Consider the following 22,155-nt stretch of genomic DNA (forward strand, 5'->3'; position numbering starts at 1 on the left):
CACGCACACTCAATTTGTGCTTGAGCAGCATCTGCACAACAGGCCTTTCTAGCTCAGGCCCCCTCCGTGTGCTGGAGAGCTGCTACTTAGTTTAGGAAAAGCCTCTGGATGGGGATATGGTATTGGGAACTAAAGCAATTAATTGGCAGGAATTGGGAACATCTTCCACATGTGACCAGAAAGAAGTGCATGCTGTTCAACCAAAGGGTTGTTTGGATCCATACATTTTACATCCATTCTGTGCAGAATTAGAAAATAATCAGATCTGACCCAGTCTTCTGGATTAGCAAGGAGGCCTTCCCAGCATACATATTCCTATTTGGATGAGGCGCTGTGCATTCCAATGTCTTCTGCCTGTGTAATTCATAATTTGATATTTGCACCTGGTTGGATCAGTGGTGGTAATACTACTCCCTTGTTTCAAAATAGAATTATATTTCCTCCTCTGTTTGCCTCCCTCCCCCCAGCAGGTAATAAGCTTTTATTGAATAGGCTACAAATTGTATGGGGGAAGTCAGACGAATGCACCATGTTCACATCGGTAAACACACAGTGCCACATAATGATGTTTATGGAGACATTTGTTGCTAGTTGAGATTTTGAACTATTGGTCTCCATGTTAACAAGAAATCTTGGTAGGAAGGAGAGAAGGATGAGAAATGGAATGGAGAGAAAAAGGTTCAGGATATTGTTAACCATTAAGCCATAAAATTACTCATAGAATGTAATACAAGTTAAGGATACCTTATGACCCAAATAAGAGCCAGCAATAAAGGATTATGCAATGGACTATCCTTATAAAGCTTGGAAGCAAAATGTTCCTGTGAATCACTTCTCCTCTAACTTCACAGGAACCTATACTGTCAGTTACTTATTTGCATCAACTGATCCCTGAAATGTTTGCAGCTTCACATACAGTGGGCTGTGTTAGGTTCATTTTAAGGTTCATAAAATGAGAAGAAGGAATGTATGTCTGCTGGGGTCAGCCAATGAAGTCTGTTTGCAAAGATCTGCCAAGTTACACCTATCTGTAATTTATTCTTGGTATACAAACCCTGACAATGTGGGATCTCGATTGTGGAAGGCAAAAAGGGACAAAAAAGTGATGTGGCTCAACGGGCATTTTTCCAGTGAATACTGTATTACACAGAGAGGAGAATAAATGTTTTAAGAAAGTGCCAAGTTGATTTGACATCAGTTAAATTAATCCCTATTTAAAGGGCAATTTCCCATTTGCAATTGCATGTGACATGATTTTTAAATAATATTCTGCAAAGTAGGGTAAAAACAACAGGTGACCTTTAGAGAATGCGAACTTCATTTTCTTTCAAAAAGGCTTTCTTTATTTTCTGAATTAGTATTCCTATCAAAAACAGAGTGAGGCATCCTTGGCTTCTCTTTTATTCCTTTTTAGTAACTTCTGACTTTAATCTAGCATGTTTTAGTACTTAATTGTGTGCAATAAAAGGTTTTACTTCCTAAGAGAAGGAAAGGATTTGTTACCAGTTAAAATACACTATTTGCAGTACAGCATTTCAGTTACTTTATATGCACATTACTGGCAAAGCCCAGGCTTTCTCAGTACCATTTAAAAAGGTACAGTACTATGTTCCGATTGCATTCTTATCTTATGAATCCAGCAGGAGTCTTTTTGAGTCTTGCCACCCTCTGTGCATAGTGGGCTTGATGTTATTACTGTCCTAGCATATCTCAGTGTTAATTTCATAGGCATTGTGCCTACGGTAATTATCAGAATCATATAAAATACCTGTGAGCAGCCTGAGCTTCAGCTGTGTTGCTGTGAATCACTCCAAATCAAAATGAATAAAACAAGTTCAGGACTCTGCTATAACTGTCTAAACCAGAGTTTGTAGTCTACACATTTGTGTACTTCCGTCATTTTCATTGGGGCACCAAGTGTAGAGTGATGGATGGACTAGGACTCAGGAGATCTGGGTTTTAAATCTCCTCACTTGGGGGGGGGGGTCACTGATAAAATCACTTGTTCAGAATACCTTGAAAGAACTATTAGGCTTTTCTCTGTTGTAATAGAAAATGGGGCACTGCATGTGCCTCCCATTCATTTTTGAGGCATCTCTGCTGCCCCCACTGATGGTATTGATGCAGGAAAAAAAACCCTATACTGTAATTTCCTTTAAAAAACACAAAGAGACAAAGTGCTTTGGTTTGTAGGCCAGACTGCATTCCTGGAAGCCCTGGAAGAATAATAGGCTTTAAACGTGATGCATGCATGCGTTTATGTCTTACATGTGCATTTCAAGGGAAATCTGGAATGTTTTTACAGAGCTGTAATAACAGATTTGACAGCGAGTTAGGATAGGACCTTTGGTGGTTTTGCTGGGGGCAACACACACACCTCTTCTCATATGTTGCCCGTTTTATGTGTTGTTTCCTTGCAGTTGTTCTTGTGGCCCTTCAAGTTAGCAGTATGGTTTGTCACAATTACAGAGAATTGTAACACGACTGTCTGATTGCAGTTGTCATTTATGTATTTATTTACAGTAAAATCTAACCCACCTTTCACTGTGCAAAAGACAGTTGACAAACCTCTAAAACGGTGCAAAATCAGGAAGGACAGAATAATAATAATAAAAAGCAAGCTTTCAGAAAACAATTCATTAGAAGCAATGGTAACTTTAAAAAAGGAAAAATTAAGAATTCACAGGATATTAACCATATGTACCCACCAACATGATGCCTCTTGATGTATCAAGGCTTTATAGGCCAAAAGCAACATCTTACATTTGATCCTGAAACAAAGAGGCAGTCAGAGTCATGAAAAATGAAGGTAGCACAATTTACTAGCTCCCACAAGCAGCCACTTCCTGTACAAATTGCCGTTTCCAGCTGTGTTGAAGGGTAACCCTACAGAAAGAAAGCACATTACTGTAATCATAAGCATTCATGAACTGAGTAAAGCATCCCAGGATGCAGAACCAAAACAGTTGTAGAGCCAATACTGCAAAAATAATTATAGCAATAATGAATGATTTGTGCATTGATATAATAGCAGCTCCAACAAAAAATGCTGCAATGTGAATTGTTCTTGCTCAGCACTATAGTCAACTTACTCCTTCTCCAGGACGTGGTGTTCTGTTTCCACCACTTGTTTCCCCTATGGCAGTCTGTCAATGTCCTGTGCCTATTGAGCATGGGTCAGCCCTCGTAAGCTGTGATGTTGTTGCTCTTTCCCTACACCTGTTTCTGCTTAGCATTTTTCTATAATATAAGAGAGAGAGAGAGAGAATCCTTCCGCTCGTCTCAATGATCTATATTCTTCTTGGGTGCCAGGGTGCCATCTTGCCTACATAAGATCTACGCTCCAAAAATGAGCTTGATAGGGTAACAAACCGAACATTCAAGTTCAGTATGACCAACTTCTGTTTGAACATTCTGGGACAGAAATCAAAAGCCATAATTTATTTTAATACCTGAGACAGAGCTGAAATGTGCTACTACAGTGTGAAAAATATCCGCTCATGTGGGTGCTCCCACATAGGCTATGTTGCATTTAATAGGCTGTTACTTCTGTGCCAGTCTCCGTGTTATAAAGTGTGGGGGAAACTCTTGTTTTCTTGGCTCTGTGTTCTCAGTGCTTCCTAATAGCGCTTTGTGTTTTAGCGTTGCTATGCAACCTGTTACCAGGAGAAATTTCAAGTTTTCCTATTAGTTGTTTTTTTTTTTTTGCCAACTGCCCATTTGTCATCTGCAACAGTACTGCAAGACATAACTGTATTTAAAGGATGCTTTTTCACATTCACCGAGTGCCTACAATTGTTCTGAAGAAGGACTGCTGTCTAAGCTGAGTCAGCAAAACAGCCCGGGAATTCTTACTTGGTGGAGGCACTAGGCAGACTGTCCAATGAAATGATTTAACAAGTTGACTTTCAATTTATTCCTTATCAATGCTTAAGTCAACTTACCTACATCAGAATTTAGTATCATGCACGTTTAAGAGAATGGGAAAGATCCAGCACCATAAAGATTCTATAATCATTTTCACTGTGGAAAGTGCCATTAAATTTTCCTAGCCTGATGGCAGCTCTTATTTCCCCTTGAGGCTGCTCTAGTAGAAAAGAGCAGCTGAAAAGCAGTAGTGGATTCACTGCAGCCATTGTACAATGTGCAGCCCAGACCTGTCCATGTTACTCAGAAGCAAGCTACACGGGTACTCCTCAATTGCATGCATGTAGAAAATAAATGGAAGGAAATAACATCTGTACCACAGCCCAGCTCTTTGCAGCATTAAGAGACTAATAGTAACTTTCAGTTTTGATTAGTCAGCTATAGTTGCAAAAAATACAAGAGCTGCTTCATTAAAAAGTGTGACAATAACCTCAAATAACTAAAATGGGTAGGGTAGTGAAATTCTTAAGTGTCACTTTTAAAAATAACATCTCAGGATAAAACACCCATTATTACCCAATCTTAACCATACCAGATACCAAAGTTATCGTGTCAACTCACATGTGAAGATGAATCCTCAACAAGGGCATCCACAGAAATAGTGCGTTTGGGAGAGACACAAAGTCTTTTAATGATTCCTATTAATTATTGACCTGACTGTAGTTTTAGACAACCATATTGTCACTGTATGGATAAGATGTCTGTAACTTACAAAACCTATAGAAATCGCAGATGCATTAGATCAGCACTATGTAATCTGCCTCTGGCCCAGTCAGTTTGCCCCAAGAACAGGGCAGGAAATCCTGGCCTTGCAGCTGCACCCTGCTATTAGCTCCTTGATCTCACTGGTCTCTGTAATCACCCTGCTTACACTTCTTTCTGTGTAGCTGATCTCTGTGTGTATGTTTAATGTCCTTGTATGCAATAGTGGTCCTCACCCAACCAGATAGGCGGGATATTAAATAAATAAATAAATAAATAAATAAATAAATAAATAAATAAATAAATAAATAAATAAATAAATAAATAAATAAATAAATAAATAAATAAATAAATAAATAAATACCAAACTTAGGATTCTAGGGGTGCGTGGATGGGGAAGTCCCTTCCCTTGCTCTCCCGCCAACAATGAACATCCATGATTCTAAGCATGTTTACTTGAAAACATGGGTCTTTATGAGGGGGTGCTGATAGGTATTGAGCCTTTCCCAGAAAAAATTGAACTAGGAAGCTGTAACTGCCACACTATTCTACATATTTCCCCAGGAAGTCAATGCACTTGCAACATCTGTCCTGCAGCTTCTTAAGTCCCTGCAAATAAAATTCTTCTGCCTGCTGGTGTAACCACTCATTTGCAGCATTAGTTGCCTCCAGAACACTCCCAAATCATTGTCCCTTTAGGTGTTCTTTGAGTTTGGGGAACAGGTAATAGAAGGAGCCAGGTCAGGAGAATAGGTTGGATGGGGCATCACTTGGAAAGCCTAAGGACTTCAGTTTTGCCATTGTTTCACCTGCAGAGTGTGACGAGGCATTGTCATGCAACAGGATGACACCTTTGGAGAGCTTTCCTCCACGTTTTTCCTTGATGTTTTGCCTCAACTTCATAAATAAAGCACAGTAATACCAATGTTTAACTGTTGCATATGAAGAGCCACTGTCACCCATAGTTTGTGACATTTCATTATGGATCTGCTTTGCACCTTTCACTTGGAGAAACAGGAACTTGATTATGGTCCTATGCTCTTCCACAGTGAACTTTTGTGGAAGTGCTGCCATGTTCACTTTGGACTGGAAGATGAAAATTAAGATCATAGGTAGCTGATTTTTGCATCATTGAATACAGACGAATTGGCCAATACACCCTGCAATTTATAGCTTCCTAGCTCATTTTTTTTCTGGGAAAGGCTCAGTACTTATCAGCACCCCCTCGTATTGCTGAGTCAGTAATGACAGCTAAGATAATGGTTGCTAGTTTCCCGTTTTCATCTGTAAGCATGGATTACTGAAAGAGGCGAGGAATATAACCCAGCTATCTAAGCACTTCTACTTGTCCATGCCAGGCACTAAGGAATTGGGAATCCTTATTAAAGGATGTTCTGCAAAGCATGTACAGTACTCTTAATGGGGCTGAGAACTGATACTGTGAGTGATGGTTGTCAGAGGGAACAACTGCAGTAATTACCTCACAAGACCAGCTCCTAGTCCTGTATTGGACCTATGTTGTCTACTGTGCTGTTTCCCAGAGTGGCCAAAGAGATATCCACCGGTGGCTCATAAGTGGGATGTGAAGTCAGGACACCCTTCCTGTTACTGGGCCCCAGAAACTGGTATTCTGAGGATTGTTACCTTCCACCCTAGATGTAACATGGAGATATTAGGGCCAAACCTTCTGTAAGGCAAAATGTGGCAGGCGACTTCTCCAACACATTCTGAGTGGCAAGGGTAGAAAAGTCTTGCTTAATTAACATTATTTTATTTTAATGGTGGGACCTTCTGCCTTCCCTTCCAAAATAAGGTCACTGGCCTTGGGTATCATGGCTTAAATCCAATTGCTAGTCCCAACTAGAGTCGAGCAGTTGCTGAATCAACACTTACCGGTAAGAACACTCCACTGATCCAGTGAGTTAAGACTCTTAGTTAAGACTAGCAACTGAGTTCAGGTCTAAGTACCTTGAACTGGTGGGTGGGATGATGACCCATGGCTTTCCCAGGAAGCCAAATGTCTTGAGCTAGTCCTTAACAACCACTGGGACTCCCTATGCTTCAAGTCGGCGACTAACAACATCTCTTTTAGAGCCCTCAGAGTTGGCCACCGTCTCTCCTTCTTGTGGTAGCAAAGTGTAACTGGAACGGGGGGGGGGGGAGAAGCCGTAAACAGAAGCCCATGTTTCATTAGGGCAGGAAGTTTTATTGTACCAGTAGAGCTCCCGGTGACAAAGTGGGACCCACAACCACATCGAGATTTGAAATAGTGCCCAAGTACAGTATTTGTATATGAGACGGTTCGCGCGGGGCTTTGAGGGGAGGCAGAGCGCACGCCCCGGTCTGAATTTTTGTTAAGGCGGGAAGAAGAACCCGAAGCGCCTCACGGGTGGTGGTGGCGGTGGCGGCGGCAATGGCAACAGTCCGCGAAGAGGCAAATTAAACGTGTCAGGTCTCTGGAGTGCTACAAGTCCGTCCATCCCTCCGTCCTTCTCCCTTACCTCCCTCCCTCCCCGCTTCCTTTCTGCTTTGCTGCTTTGAGCGGCCCTAGACGGCTTTGCCAGCGGGGCGGGAAGGAGACGGGGAGTGACGCGGTCCCTTTAAGGATCCGGCAGCCTTGGCAGCGGCGGCGGCGGCGGCGGCGCCCTGAGCCGACTCCATCCCCACGCGCGGGCGAGGCGGGAGCGGGCACACACACGCGCGCACAGAGAGAGAGAGAGAGAAAGAGCGCACACCGCACCAGGCAGGCAGGCAGGCAGGCAGGCAGGCAAGCCAGCCGCCCGCTCGCCCGCCTTCGAAGCAGCCCCTGGAGCCCGGCTGGGCGGCGAGCGGCGTGCTTCCGAAGAGAGCCCGGCGGAGCCCCCCCCGCCTCCCCGCTGTTCCGCCCAGCATGTCCAAGCATCCTTCCTCGTACGGCAAGAACGGGGTGGCGGACCCCATCTTCCAGGTACATCTCCGGCTGTCCCTCCTCCTCTTCCTCGCTCGGCACCCAACCCCCTCCCTGGTTCCCCAGGCCAGCAGCTCCCTGGGGCCAGTCTCTCTGGGGTGGGGTGGGTGTCCCAGTCCCATCATCATCATCATCATCATCATCATCATCATCATCATCATCATCATCATCATCATCATCATCCCTGAGGATCGGGAGGTGGGGGTGGGGGAGACGGGTCCCTTCTCCCTGGGCCTCCTCGAGTGCTTCTCGATCGCTTCCCCTACGTGAGCCTTCGTGGTCTTGGGAACGAGGTCCCCCCCCCCCCCAGCATCTGCCAGTGGAAGCGGAGATGGCATTACTGTGAAATCGGAGGTGGGCCGGGATCCGCAAAGGAGTCGCTTCCCGATCCAAGAGAGAGCTCTGTGTTTTTTCTTTTCTTTTCTTCAATTGCTGTCCCTGATCTCCCTCATTCACGCGTTCTCCCCTCCTCCCTTGTGTTGCCTCCCCTTCCCCACACCCTCGCCGCTGGCTCCAGGGAAGCAGAGGCACGGCGACCCGGCGGAGCCGGTTAAAGCGATCCGATGGCAGCACCACGTCCACCAGTTTTATCCTCCGGCAGGTAAGAGGGCACCGGGAGTCGGTGGGCAGGCGGGCGGGCGGGCGGGCGCCGTGGCTGGCATCGGGAAGCGAGCGAAGCGGGCACCCTTGGGGAGGGGCGGGCGCTCGTGCGCAGCCACCGAAGTGTGTCAATCCGGGAAAGTGAATGGCGGAGGCCAGGCTCTCTTCTCTTCCCCCCCCCCCCGCCGCCCCTTCTGCTGCCTGGTATTTAAAAGGCACGCCGGCTTCTTTTTGTTTTGTTCTGCTTGTTTTTTTTCATGAGGATGAAATTGCATTCCTCAGCTCGAAAAGACTTATGTCGGGAGGCAGAAACTTGCTCCCTTTATTCTGCAGGATTCCCCCCCCCCCTTTAACTGATTTGATCAAGAGTGTAGAGGTTCAAAAGTTGAATCAGCAAGGTTAACGTTTCAACAGCAAGTTTTTGAACTAGCCTTTGTCTACGCAGGTATGCATGCACGCCCTCACACATACACAGGGCATACTCGCACCCCTTGCCTTAGCCACCTCCTGATTCTGTAAGGATTCACTAGGTTCCATGTGTTGCACTGATTTGCAGTGGATGCTAAGGGTTATGATTTGAAGGTACGATGAAACAGTTTTAAATAAATGTATAATAAAAACAAAGCAGTCTCCTGGTAGCTTTAAGGCTAACAGATTGATAGTAGCATGAATTTGGGTAGATTACAGTCCACTTTGTCAAACAGTGAATTACAATCTGTGAAAGCTCACATGACAAGAAATAAGTTTGTTTGTTTTACATGTCTGAATAGCAAACATAGCTCTTTATCCAAAATAATAATTTCATTCAGTGGAGAAACACAAATGTGTGCAAACTTGGTATCAAACAAGCATCTTGTATTTGAGCTAGAGCTGTGGAGTTCAGAGTTAGCATCCTAATTTTGGTGTAGTCTGCTAGCCTAATAGCAAATGTAGTAGGTAACTTCAGGGAATCCATACAGCTGGCTTCTCTCCCCACCCTAACATCTTTTCGCTTGAAGAGACTGAATGTAGCAGATCGTTCATGTGAGGGGGGGGGGGGGGAATTCTCTGAAAATAAATTACCAGTCTGTATCTATGAGCTGAGTAAGAGGAACCCTGCAGTTTCTTGGCATGCATGCCAAGTAGCATTTGGGCAGATGATGCACTCCACCATGTTGTCAATCACGTGTTTATTTAGGAAGAAGAAATCAGCAAGAATTGAAAAAGAATGCAGAAAGGGGGCTGGGGGGAGAAAGGTGGTTTGGAGATTTGGTCCCATATTGAGCGTAAAAACGGGTTGTGTTAGGGACTGGCTCCAGAATCACTCCTAGAAGCAAGGTGTGTCTGCGGGCACATACTGTACAGATGGCATTCCCTTGGTTATTAAGCAGTTACAGCTGGCTCTTGAGTATCAGGAATTATTGGACAGGCAATTCAGAACACAATAGTTGTGGTGCTCTACGAGTTCAGCTACCAGTGACCTTTCTTCCTCCGTCTCTTTTTTCTTTTTCTCATTTTGCTGTCCTTCTCGAGTTTAAATTAAGAAATGTCTTCCTAAGTGGGTTTGTGCAAAGGCCAATATATCTATGAAATAATTTTTAAAGTTAGTTTCGGTTTGCTTGCTGGAGTTTAATCTTTTTCCAGGAATGGGAAATATGAGCTAGTTATATATTCTCAGGATTCTTCAAGGTGTTTTTGCACCAGACGCCTCCTTACCCTATTAAATCTCAATGTGGAACCATTTAGATTGAAATGTAAGCTAACCGTCACTTAGAAGAAATGAAGGTAGATAAATGTTTGGCCCCAAGGGCATAGGAGAGTTATCTCCAGGAATGTTCGGCAAAAGAAGTCCAGTTATATGCATATAGCAGGGAAGATAGAAATCGGATACATTACTGCATTACCAAGCCAGTGGATGAAATGGAAATTAAATTGGAACCTTGTACAGGAAAGTTGCAGAATATTTTTCCTTCAGCTAGAAAAGTTTGTAGGATTTTGTCTCTTAACTCTTTCCAATATGTAGCATATCTCACTGCCTGTCAGCTGGCCATTTTCAGGGACATTCAGCAGCTGCCTCATTGAATTCACCTCTTGCAGATAGTAATAGAATGAGAATTAGACGTCCTGAGCTGAACTAGGTCATATCCCATCATTTTGCTATTGTGGGGCTCTGCCTCGTTATATTTAGCCTTGTGTGCAGGAAAATTCTTTATTCCTCCCTAGTGTTCCACAAATATCTCATAGCACCTTTTTTGTGTAGTACAAATGGAAAAGTGCATGCCCCAGTGCTAGTGCAACTAACACATGGATTAAAAGATCCCTGATTGGTTCCATATCCTATAGGATGCATTGGACATGGGTTTATTGAACACAGCAGCTCCATGATCTAGCACAGCAATACTCTCTTGAAAGGGAGATATTCCAGAAGAAATTGATGACCAAGCTGTAGATCAGAGGAAAAACTGCATGTAACCCAGAAGAACTGTTGTGGCCAGTCAGAGCTGACCATTCTGGGCTTCAGGGACTCACTATAAGGTAGTTCCCTATGTTCCTTAGCAATATACATGTAGAGTGCCCAGCTGTGTGACGTGCTCGGCATAGGATTTAAACAAACTTCAGAGCTTGTGGAGAAGAGTGCATATCTGCAAACACATGAACCTAGAGGTTTTCATAGTTGCAGCCTGCATGCCTATATGCTGGGCCTGATCCAGTGAAAGTTAAGTAGTGCTATCCTTTGCACATTCATGGAGAAGTTTATCCCTCTGTGTTGCGTGGAGTACTTTCCCAGAAAACTGTAGTTAGGACTGCAGTCGAAATCTCATTGGTTTCAATCAAAATAATGGAGAGTGTTTTTACATCTTAAAGGATATTTGGATTTCATGGACTGTGGCCCACTTCTTCAGGTTCATGAAAGGTTACATCAAATGAAACTTTCTAATCTATAAGGTACCACGAGACACTTCATTGTTTTTGCTGGAACAGAATAACATGGTTGTCTCATTAAAAAAACCAATTTAAATTATTAGCATTTGCTTAAGACTCTACAGTTCATATCAATAGAACTGAAAAGTGCTTAACTTTGTCTAGATGGTGCCTGTTACTTTCTTTAAAAATGTACATTTCTGTTTGATAGGACTATCCTATGTTCTCAAACCTGCTAGTCAGCGTTCCTTGTTTCAGGGCTCTGTTGACATCCTATTGTTATTGCTAAAACCGAACAGGATAGCACTAAGAATCTGAGATCAACATTATGTTCTCTGTGATAACTGTATTTCTTCCATAAAAATAGCTTTTAATAAGGTATTAATTATCTCTAGCATGAAAGTCAAATGCAATGAATGCCCAGGGGTTTTGGTGGTGGCCAGGAGTGCATTTGCACAATTAAAACTGGTGCACCAGCGTAGCACCTGTTCTTGGAGAGCTCTGATCTGGCCACGGTGACACATCCCTTAGTTACAGCCCAGCTGGATGGCTGTAACACGTTTTAGATCAGGCTGATTTTGGAAAGTGTTCAGAAACTTTAGCAGGTCCACGTTAGCAGCCAAAATGGTAACTCAGGCTGGACATCACAGACATCACACAACCCCCTTGTTACAGCAGCACCGCGGGCTGCCGATCCATTTCTGGGCACAATTCAAAATGCTAGTTTTAATCTATAAAGCGCTGCATGGCTTGAGTCCAAGCTTTCTCTTCAGGCAAGTTTTTCCTTGGTGGTTGGCTGTCTTGGAGGAGGTTTTAAATGGAGTGTCGTGCCTTGTTACTTTAAATCTGCGGTTGCTGTTGATTTTGTTCACTATTTTTAGTGTGGCGTTTGGTTCTCTTTAATATTTGTATACTTATTGCTTTTAACTTTTAAATATTGCCTTTTAAATGATGGAAACCGTTTTGGGACCTTTTTAAGGAAAAAAAAGCAAAGCAAAAATATTTTAAACGTATAGAATGAAATAAATAAGTGAATCGGTTGGACTCTGGTTTAAAATGGCAATAGATACCCTTACCTGGATTGTCAGCAAGCAAAGCCTACAGTGACAGAATGGCTGAAATCCAGAAGTAAATTGCAACTAAAGGAGGGCCATTGGATTAATGGAATTTAAGGAGTTGACTCACTAAATTCTCACTGATTTAGTGGGCCTACTCTAGTTGCAACATGCTACTGGATTTCAGCCAAAATGACCTTTATAGAGAGAAAATCTTATTAAATAGAGGTTTCCCTGAAACTCTCTTTCACCCCTTCCCCATTTCTTTGTTGTTTTGATAATTAATACTTTGATAGTTACAGTTAGCAGAGCAATCCAGTATTCTTTAAATTCTTGCCATCTGTGGGGCTTATGGAGTTTGACAGAGCTTGAACAGCACTCACAGGATGCTCTGGAAAGATGAGTAGAACTCTCTGCCAGTAGAGCTCTGCCATCTTTCTGTTTTCACGAGCAGAACCACTGAAATGGAGCAGTTACTGGGAGATAGCAGAGCACAAAAGAGCATCATTTGGTGGTACCTCAGTACATTTTCAGAAGAAGTGCTCCCTCAAGTGGAGGAAGATATGTGTCCTTCAAAGCACATGACTCCTTACTTCCATATCTTGGATTCCACATACGTTACCCTGTTTCCCCGAAAATAAGATTTTTCAGGATGCTCGTAATATAAGCCCTACCCCCAAAATAAGCCCTAGTTAAGCGAAACCCTGCCCTCCACCATTGTGTAGCAACCAGAAGAAGATGACATGGCTGTATTTGAATAAATATAGATGGTTGTACATGAAAAAAATAAAACACACCTTGAAAATAAGCCCTAATACATTTTTTGGAGCAGAAATTAATATAAGACCCTGTCTTATTTTTGGGGAAACATGGTATTTTGTGAAGCAGGAAAAAGGAAATTTGTGCTTAATCTACAAGTGTGAGAGTTGATGAACATATATCTGTGGAAAGTCTTTCGTGGGAGCAAAAATGAATTAACTAAATTCCTTTTAAAATCTAGTATTTTGACTCTCATGCTTTATCGTGTCTTCCTCCAGATCGCAGCTGTTTCCCCTTGGGCTGAATGGTTAGGATGAAACTGTATACATACTCTAGAATGGATATATGTATGCACTGGATTTCTTTCCTATTAGCTGCATCAGGAAAGAGATCATCATTATCTGTGTCCCTCCATTGACAACTGCTTCATCTCCATCATCAAAATTTGTAGGATATGGCATAACTCAGCATCCAGTCACAGCACACTAGTTTCACCAATATATGAACTCCTCACAAGATCCCACAGTTCACAAGGCTCTACATTATGCAGACTTAAAGCTCACAAGGTGATGGGCATTAAGGAGAAAGCTTTGCATAAAATGTCCTGTCTGCTGAACACTCCTAGGAACTTGAGTGCCTTGCTTAACACTTATTTTCCTAGAAACCTAAGAGGTTTCTATTCCTCAGGACCCCAGAAACAAACACACAGCACTACTCCGTTTCAACGTCTGGGGGGGGGGGGGTAACAGGAAAGAAGGTCCCATACACATATGCAAGGGAACTGTACTGCAAAGTAGAACTGCTGCAAAGGCTCCCAAGACTTCATGCCTTGCCCATACTCTTTATTACGTACAAATACTTTGCCTTGTCTAAACTGTATGGCTTGAATGTTCCTGCTAGCTCCCAGTAGCAGCAGAGAGCTGTATCTCCCATACACAGGTGAGCTACTGAACCCAAGACACAAATAGGGTCTCTCTTGGCAAAGGCCTCTATTATTCGCCTATCAGTAACAAAGTACTGTAATCATCACTGGTTGCCTTCTGGAACATCTCAGCCCAGATCCATTGGCAAAAAGGATAGCCGGAGGGCACGGTGTTCTACTACAACCCCAAAGGGGACATATATTCACAGTCACGGCATTCCCCTTTTCCCACTATGAGGCATGAACCACTAATAGGGCGTTCAGGAAGCACCCATTATTCTATGTCCTGAATGCTAACGGTCCAACCAGGTACACGCCAGCAGCTGACTGCTGTTCACTACAGCTGCACTTTACCTGCTGTCCTCTTGTTTTCCTACATGGTTGGACTGGGAGAGTCCCACAATCCCAGACTCTGTTCTGTGGAGGCCACAAGGGAGGCCTAGCCGTTTGACCAGTTGTTGTGGCTGAAATGCTTTTGGCTGTTTCTTCGCGTGGCCAGGAATATTTTGGCTCCAGGCAAACTCCATGGGAGGCAAATATGCAGCAGGGGACGTATTTCTGAGGCAGAATTGGTGCTGTAAAGTGGGGGTCCCCAACCCCCAGTCCGTGGCCCATTGCCGGTCCATGGGCTTCACAGGGCCGGGCCGTGGAGACAGATCTTCTGCCCCCCTCCACACACACACATGGTAGGTGACCATTATTGTATACCAGGCATGTTCAGGCAGGGCTGGGACAGATTCATGCTGGGAATCTTGGACAGCAGTGGCTGCCAGTCAGTGTTATTAATACTGCCTTACATGGAACAAAGGTCTGATTCAGAATAAGACTGCTATATGTTTTCTAATCCAAGTGGCTCCTCCTGTAGTTTATGTGGTCCTAGTTTTATAGCTGGATCTTGAGAGGGGAGGAAGACATAAGGCTCATGATGTGTAAATTCTCATCTCTTGCTACACCTCAATTGTTTGGAAACCATTCCTGTCAGCATTTTCTCTTGTGCCCTGATACGATATGAAAGGTGAAGCTTTGCTACTCTGTCCTGGGGAAAAAAGGACCCAGGAGAAAATGAGGGTCTAGAAGAGATGGAGATAGTGAAGTTAATTGCTCTACTCTATGTAGTTACTGAATAAAGTTCTGAGTTCATTGCACTCATTGGCCTGCCACGTGGTGATGATCAACCCCAGGGTTTGCTGTCTCCTTATCCATTAAGGGTTTGGAGAGACAGACACACATACACTCTTAGTAGAGTTAAGCTGTGTGCAGAAACCCATTTCTTAACAGGACAATAACACTGATGACATGTGGACAATTTTTCCTTGGCATTTAGAAGAGGATCACTAGATGGGGAGGGATTGCCATTTTCCCACCCTTTATGTATGTATGTATGTATGTGTGTGTGTGTGTGTGTGTGTGTGTGTGTGTGTGTGTGTGTGTGTGTGTGTGTGTGTGTGTGTGTGTGTGTATGTATGTATGTATGTATGTATGTATGTATATGCAGTTAAATGTAATTTGTGGTTGAAAGCAATTTGGAAAAGAATGTTTATACATTATTTTACATTTTAAAACATTTGAATTTGCTTCAATTTCAGTGCTCTCTTTTACCGCACAGTAAAATTCACGTGTGTTATTAGGTCGTTATTTTGGATGTGCCAAAATAAAATGGTGGTAGCTTTTTTGAAGACTTGGTTTCGTGGGTAAATCCCATGGGACCAAAAGGTTGCAAGGGATATGCAAGCGGTTCAGCTTATCCTTTGGGGTGGCGTTAAGCTGCTTTCTAACCACTGCCATTTTGCAAAATGGAGTGACAGCCATGCCAGCTACAGGAGTTTGCTGTTTTATAACTGCTGCTTCTGTGTGTGTGTGTGTGTGTGTGTGTGTGTGGGTGCGCACATGTGTATGCTATAGAGAGTAACAGAGATAATTGTTCAGCCACAAGACAAGACAGGAAGAGAAGACCATGAAACCTGGAATAACCTTTTGTCAAAGACATGGGGATGGCTGCATAAAAAATTAATAAAATGAATGAAATTTCAGCCAATTTATCAAGGGTCTGTGCCAGTTGAGCAGGTTTTGCAAAAAAAAAAAAAAAAAAGGAAGCCAAAGCTTGGAAATAATGCATTGCAAGCAGGTACAAATTCTGTTGAGCACTCTTTTTGAAGGTAACAAGGACACCCCGATGTTCTTTCTGTAAATAATGTAGTAACTATTAATGTCATTTAAAAAAATGTAATAAGCATTATTTGTTATTTCTTTCTTGCTACTTATTCTTAGTTAATAGCAATTTGGTGGGGGGCATTTGAAAGGGATTTTTTTTCAATATTCAACCCATTTTCAGCCAGATTTAGAGGGATATTTTCCACACACATGTACCACCTGAAAAGTGTGAATAACATCATAAGAAATGCAATAAGCAACAGGAATTTTCTTTGCAGTGCTAATGGCACCAAGGTGTTTTTCAGGCTTTGTAAGGAGTTTTCATTAGTTGTCTTAGCTGTGGCAGTGGTCACTTTATACATTTAATCAAAATAATCTTTCCTAGGCTCTCTTTGAATATCTCTTTAAGATATGATGTGTGCACTTTCCAGCGAAAGTATGTTAACTCCTTTCTACCAGAATTATTTATCTGCAGCTTGTAATAAATGCCCATGTATTCTAAAAAGTGCAGAAGTATTTGCATTGCATCAAGATGACTTTGAGAAACTCAAGAGTATAGAATTAGCAAGAAATATTACTTGGTTCCCCCCTCCCCCTGGAACACTCTAGACTGAATTGGGAATTTGTGGCCCTGCAGTTGTTGAATTATAATTCTCCATCATCTGTGAACACAAGTTGCATTTCCTACAGCTGATGGATCTTACAGTGCCACACCATTTTCAGGTTCCCAATTTCATTTTGTCTTCTGCAGACCAACCCACCTTCTCCCTTGAGTGATGGGAACCATTTTAATAAGATTTTGCTTGATCAACTGTCCCCCTCCTCACCTCAGATTTGCTCACAGGATCAAGGAAGTTGCTAAAAATGGAAAGAGCTGAAACGAGAAGCACCTGGATAATATAAACATCTTGGCTCCCCACTTCCTGTAGGTGGTAACTACATTTAAAAATAGACATTACTTTGGATATGATGAGCAGAGTTTAAATTTCAATTTAGGTACACATTTTGGTGCCTGGAAATCGTGATTTCCTGTCCTAGTAAATTAAAATAATCTGTTCAGGATGATGCCGCACAAGAATGGAATGGGAAGCACTTCCATGTATGCTCTGCCTAGTGAACATTGGAAAGGGTTGAACATAAGTTGGAATCAACTTGAGGGCACACACACATATATATTTCCATATATGCATCTCCATGCACGCATAGACAGACTCAGCCATCAAAGTCTAAAAACAGAATTTTATCTTGAACAAATTACGCATTTTTTGCTCCAGAAGACGCAGTCCCCCCCCCCCAAAAAAAGTGAGGGAGAAAGTATGTGGATCTTATGGAGCAAATACTGTAAAAAAAAAGGTTCAGCTACCACCATCCAGGAGCTTCCCACCACCATGCTGGGAAGCCTCTGAACTGGCACTAGAGGCTGCTTGCTGTGGCAACCACATTGGACCTCACCACTCTGCCAGGTGAGTTTTCCAAGATCTGCTCCCTGGAGCACTAGAAGGGCCAACAGGGCTATGGCAGCAAATTTAAATGGCAGAGGACAATGACCAAAGGGGAAAGAGTAATTCTAAAAAGACTAGGGGAAACCACAAACACAGTCCCCCACTACCATAAATTAGGCAATTGATTTTCCCACATTTGGGGAAATCACAGGGATCAGCACACCTAAAGTGCAATGGATGAGCCTTACCCTGGGAAAACCACTTTTATGATCATGGTATGTCCCCTGCCAGGTAGGAGCTGAAATAGCCCCTGCACCTCCTACCACCTTCTGTGCCCTGCCCGCCCCAAGGCATGGTGACCTCCCACTGCACCTCCTGCTCAGAACAGGGCTGCACAGCCCCAGTCCCACCAGAGGCCAAGAGAGCTCCTCAGTGTTTTGGGGTGCCCCACGGAACACCGATCATGGGCTGAGTGTTCCTCCCACAATCCTCCAGTGCACAGATATTAGCATACCTAATATGTGGGGAAGGCAGGGAAAGTGGGGAAATTCAAACTTTCAGTTAGTGAAGAGGTTGCTTGTCTGCTTCCTGGCTAGTCCAAGCAGTTAGAGAGCTGGGAGAGAGACCTGGGACTGCCTGGTATTGCCTGGTATTGTCATTTTAAAATGTAAAATTTAGTTTAAAACCTGCTTGTTTGGGGTTAAACCGTGCTTTGGTGAAAAGGTGCTCCATTTGAGTTGAAACCTGCTTTTGTAGAAACATGCATACTTGCTTTAAAAGCTGCTAGTTTTGCTTTAAAAGCTGCCTGGGAAGCCTTTCAGACCAGCGCTGATCAGCTGTTAGGAGGGGAGGATGGAGAAGAGCACAAAATGGCTGCCGGCTGGGTGCTGGCTTTTAGCTGTTTGGTGCTCTTTTTCGGCTGTTCTGGGGGCTACCAAGGCACTGTGAAGAGCCAAGCTCAGTCTACGTTTCTGACCTTTTTTTCCTCATAAGAATGCATTAATTAATTTTCAGTGCATTTCTATGGGAAATTTGGATTCGACTTGCAAACTTTTCAACTAGTTCTGGGCACCTAATAGAGAATGTATTTCCAAAGGATGTTGCAGCAAGGAAACTAAGTGTGCTTTATGAGCCAGAACACAAACTTGGCTGCTGATCACAAATTAACCCTGCATGCATGGGAAAGCAAAATTCAGTCTTATTTTTAGTTGTTTCCAAGTCCTTGTGGTTGTGGTATCTATTTGATGTATCTAAATCAGAACAGGGCCAGGAAGTCTCAGAGACAGGGCATACTTATTTGGTTAGTGTTTTTGGAACAGAGTTCTTGCCTGTAGCACATACTACATTTGCTGATACAGTAGTTTGAAAATTAAGAAAGTCAAAATTCTTTGTGACTTCTAACTGGATTACAGTACCTGCTTCCTGATTTCAGCTACTATAGTTTGTATTCAGTTTTTTTGGCTCACCAAGAACATTGTTCCTGGCTTTGTCTTGAATAACCTGTTGTGCCTTGCATGCTATAAACATTCAATTACGTCAGAAAACTGAGATTTGGTCTTATGCTGAGCATGTGCTACTGCTGGTGAATGGGATTAGGTTAAGCTTTGTGTTGCTGTTCTTTTGCATAACCTAAAGTAGATAAGGAAAACCAGCTGTTAAATAGTTTAATTCCACTATTTATCCTCCACACAACTAAAAGGGACCTCACCATGCAGTGCCAAATCAGATAAACCATTTCTAACTTAATATAGGCTTGAGCTGTAGCTGGGCAGAGTTGCACAACAATCTCATATGTCATTGAGACATTTCTATAAGCATGGGGAGGAGGTGGATGAAATGAAATGTAAAATATAGGTACAGTGGTGCCCCGCATAGCAAGGTTAATCTGTTCCAGATTAACCGTCGCTATGGGGAAACATCACTATACGGAACGGAAAATGCCATAGGAACGCATTAAACTTAGTTTAATGCGTTCCTGTGGCTTCTAAACTCACCGTTAAGCAAAGTTTCCCCATCCGGCCGCCATTTTCGCGCCCTCGGTAAGTGAGGGCAGGGCGCGAAAAGCTGCGCGCGGCCTTTTTGGGCGTCTGGCAGCCATTTTGGATCCGCTGAACAGCTGATTTTAAAAAATCGCTATGTGAAAATCTGTAAGCGAAACGCTTACCGATCGTTGCAAAGCGATTTTTGCCCTATTAAATCATCACAATGCAATTGCATTAGCGATCCCAAAAAACGGATCGCTATGCGAATCATCGTTAAACGGTGCACTCGTTTTATGCGAGGCACCACTGTAGTGTGGTATAGGTCTTATCACTGGCTGATAATGGTCTATATGTACTTGACTTAAATTTATCGTACACAAATCTATGGTACATAAACTAGAGTACACAAACCTTAAGTCTCTCCATTTGTTAATGACAGTGATAATGGTTCTTAATGCCACTGTTGACTGCTGTTCACTTTACATGGTTCAAATGTTATTCTGTTATAGTTTATTAAATATTTTATTACACTATTTGATTCAGAATATATTTTCCCTGTTTTCCTCTGCTAAAAATTAGGTGCATCTTAAGGTCAGGTGCGTCTTATGGAGCAAAAAATACGGTAGTTTATTAAGCCAATCTCTACTTCTAGGCAACAAACTATGTTCTTAAATTGAAATATGAACCCTGCTCATTACATCAAAAAGGGACAGCTATTACTCTACTTTGTATGGATGGACGCAGACAAGACCTAGGATGTGAGGACCTTGCTGGTTCAAGTTGTAAATGCATATAAGATGCTTTTGAATATGACCTAAACCTTCTACTGAACTTTGAAAGACAGGGAACAAAGAATTGAGGAAAACATGCCAATATTTAAGTGTCTAAACAAAGCATACTTGTTACTGAAGGCAGCGTAGGAGGCTGTGTGCTCACACCTGCTGCAGAACAGATTTAATTTTGAATATTATTTACTTTGAATATTTTTTGGGATACCCTTGCTTTCATGAAGAATTTGTCTCTCAAACATGTTGACGTAAAGAGTAGGGGAACATAGTAGTTCACACAGACAGTAGGAGAGGTTTCAGGAGGTTTCCAGAAGAATAACCTGTTGTGCTGAATATGTTTTGGGCACAAAGATGGGGCTTTTGAAATTGGGTTAAAGTCACACGGTATCTGGATCAGTGTGTGCGTCCTCTTGGGAAAATGTTCAGTCCAGTTCTAAGCTGTGCTGTATATTGGTTGAGAGGGCTACATAGGTTTTTTTAATCATTGCAATTGAAGCTTTGTCATGCAGCCACCTTTGCACTGGCCACTTTCTCCTGCTCCTGTGCTAAAGGGAGTCTGCTGGCAAACCTGCTTGTCTCATTAGAAAGCTTGGCTGCTTCTGTCCCTTTGAGAATGCTCCAGCTGTTCCCTTGGAGGCAGAGAGAAGCAGTACTGTATTTAGGAAAAGAAGCACAGAGAGAAGGGGAAAGAGAGTTGTTAGGGATTGGAAAGAGAAAGAAACCAGTGCATGGCTCCTGAAAATGTTCTGGCCCTTTTTGGCTCCAAAGAACACCAACTCTGGATGGACTGTGATATTTGCAAAGAGACAAGAAGGGGACCTTGTGAGCCTTGATCTGCCCCAAACTACTGTCAAATCATACGTGACATTTGTACCCCCCGCACACTACATCACAGAAATCATAAGTAGATGGCTTTTCAGTGGTGCAAAACCTGATCCAAGGCACAGTTCTTATGTAGGATCATCCCCAAGGCACTGTCCAATCTGTGGGCAAAGATGGTGCCTATGATTGGAGAGTGGTTTGGGGAAGGAACCTACAAAAACATTATATAGATCCATGCCTACGATCCTTGTTTTTACCCCACTGAAAAGACAGCTCTTCACACCTCACTTAGGCTATGCATCCCACTTGCCTCTAGTCTTCAACTCTGCACCTCAGGCTTTCCCGTTTGCCTTCTTCACACTGTGAGACCAGAGGCGAGGGGATTGAAGCCCTCGCCGGAGTGTCGTCCTCCCCTAAGAAAGAGCAAGAGACACAGACAGAGGCAACAACTCCCCGCGTCGTGACAGTACAACAGGGAGTGGACACCCGGGATCTAGAATGGGTTATGACAAAGCTGTCAGTGGCCACTCAAACCTGGTCAGAAAAGGCGGGAACGGAACGGGAGAGAGGGGCAGACCATTGGTAGAGGCGGGAAGTGGCGATATAAAAAGGGAGAGAGACGCCATACCAGGTGGCTGGGAATTAATATGGGTCGAAGATCCCTGGACTGGGAGGTGCGAAAAAGTTAGAGTGCCTCGTGAAGAAGCAGATTACAGAAGGAGACGCGGTCTGCCCCCTAAACCCTCTTACTGGGGGGAATCTGAAGCTAGAGAGTGGCGGAGCCGTTTAAGGGAGGAGAAGGAAGCTGTAGAAAGAGAGGAACGTGAGAGAAGAGCATGGCGCCTGGAGGAGGCTCACCGGAGGAGGTATTTACCAGACCCTGGGACCCCTTCAATTAGGGTACCGACCCCTTCAACGTGGAAGGAAGAGATGAGGAGACCCTTCCCTTGATAGACACTGGCATAGATGACCGGGACCCTGAGGACACCAACCCTTTTATCAAAGGTCCCTGGTATGAACCCGGTTTCAATCCCTTTTTACAAGATTTATGGACACCCTCGTTTGACCCGTTGGCAACGAGAGATAAAATGACAACTGACAAGTTTAATGTTGATACTTCTTTGTTTAATGTTCAAATAAATCCCAGTACTGACTTT

At 43.3% G+C, this 22,155-nt stretch overlaps 1 protein-coding gene and 1 non-coding gene across 4 annotated transcripts in view; one reads left to right on the top strand and one right to left on the bottom strand.

Annotated features, from left to right (window-relative positions):
• Window positions 1-7,259: 7,259 nt before the first annotated feature.
• Window positions 7,260-22,155, top strand: part of CACNB4 (calcium voltage-gated channel auxiliary subunit beta 4) — a 222,144-nt gene continuing 207,248 nt past the window's right edge. For all 3 annotated transcript variants that reach the window (XR_012081870.2, XM_072983195.2, XM_072983212.2), the window contains exons 1-2: window positions 7,260-7,576; window positions 8,094-8,177. Coding sequence is in view for 2 of the 3 variants with exons in the window: in XM_072983195.2 (XP_072839296.1) it covers window positions 7,520-7,576; window positions 8,094-8,177 (141 nt within the window). In the remaining variant the exon portion in view is untranslated. The remainder of the gene's footprint in view (window positions 7,577-8,093; window positions 8,178-22,155) is intronic.
• Window positions 17,542-17,705, bottom strand: LOC140703317 (U1 spliceosomal RNA). Its single transcript, XR_012082756.2, has one exon. It is a non-coding gene; the product is annotated as a U1 spliceosomal RNA (small nuclear RNA).

Source organism: Pogona vitticeps, chromosome 1, assembly GCF_051106095.1.
Source record: "Pogona vitticeps strain Pit_001003342236 chromosome 1, PviZW2.1, whole genome shotgun sequence".
NCBI lineage: Eukaryota > Metazoa > Chordata > Lepidosauria > Squamata > Agamidae > Pogona > Pogona vitticeps.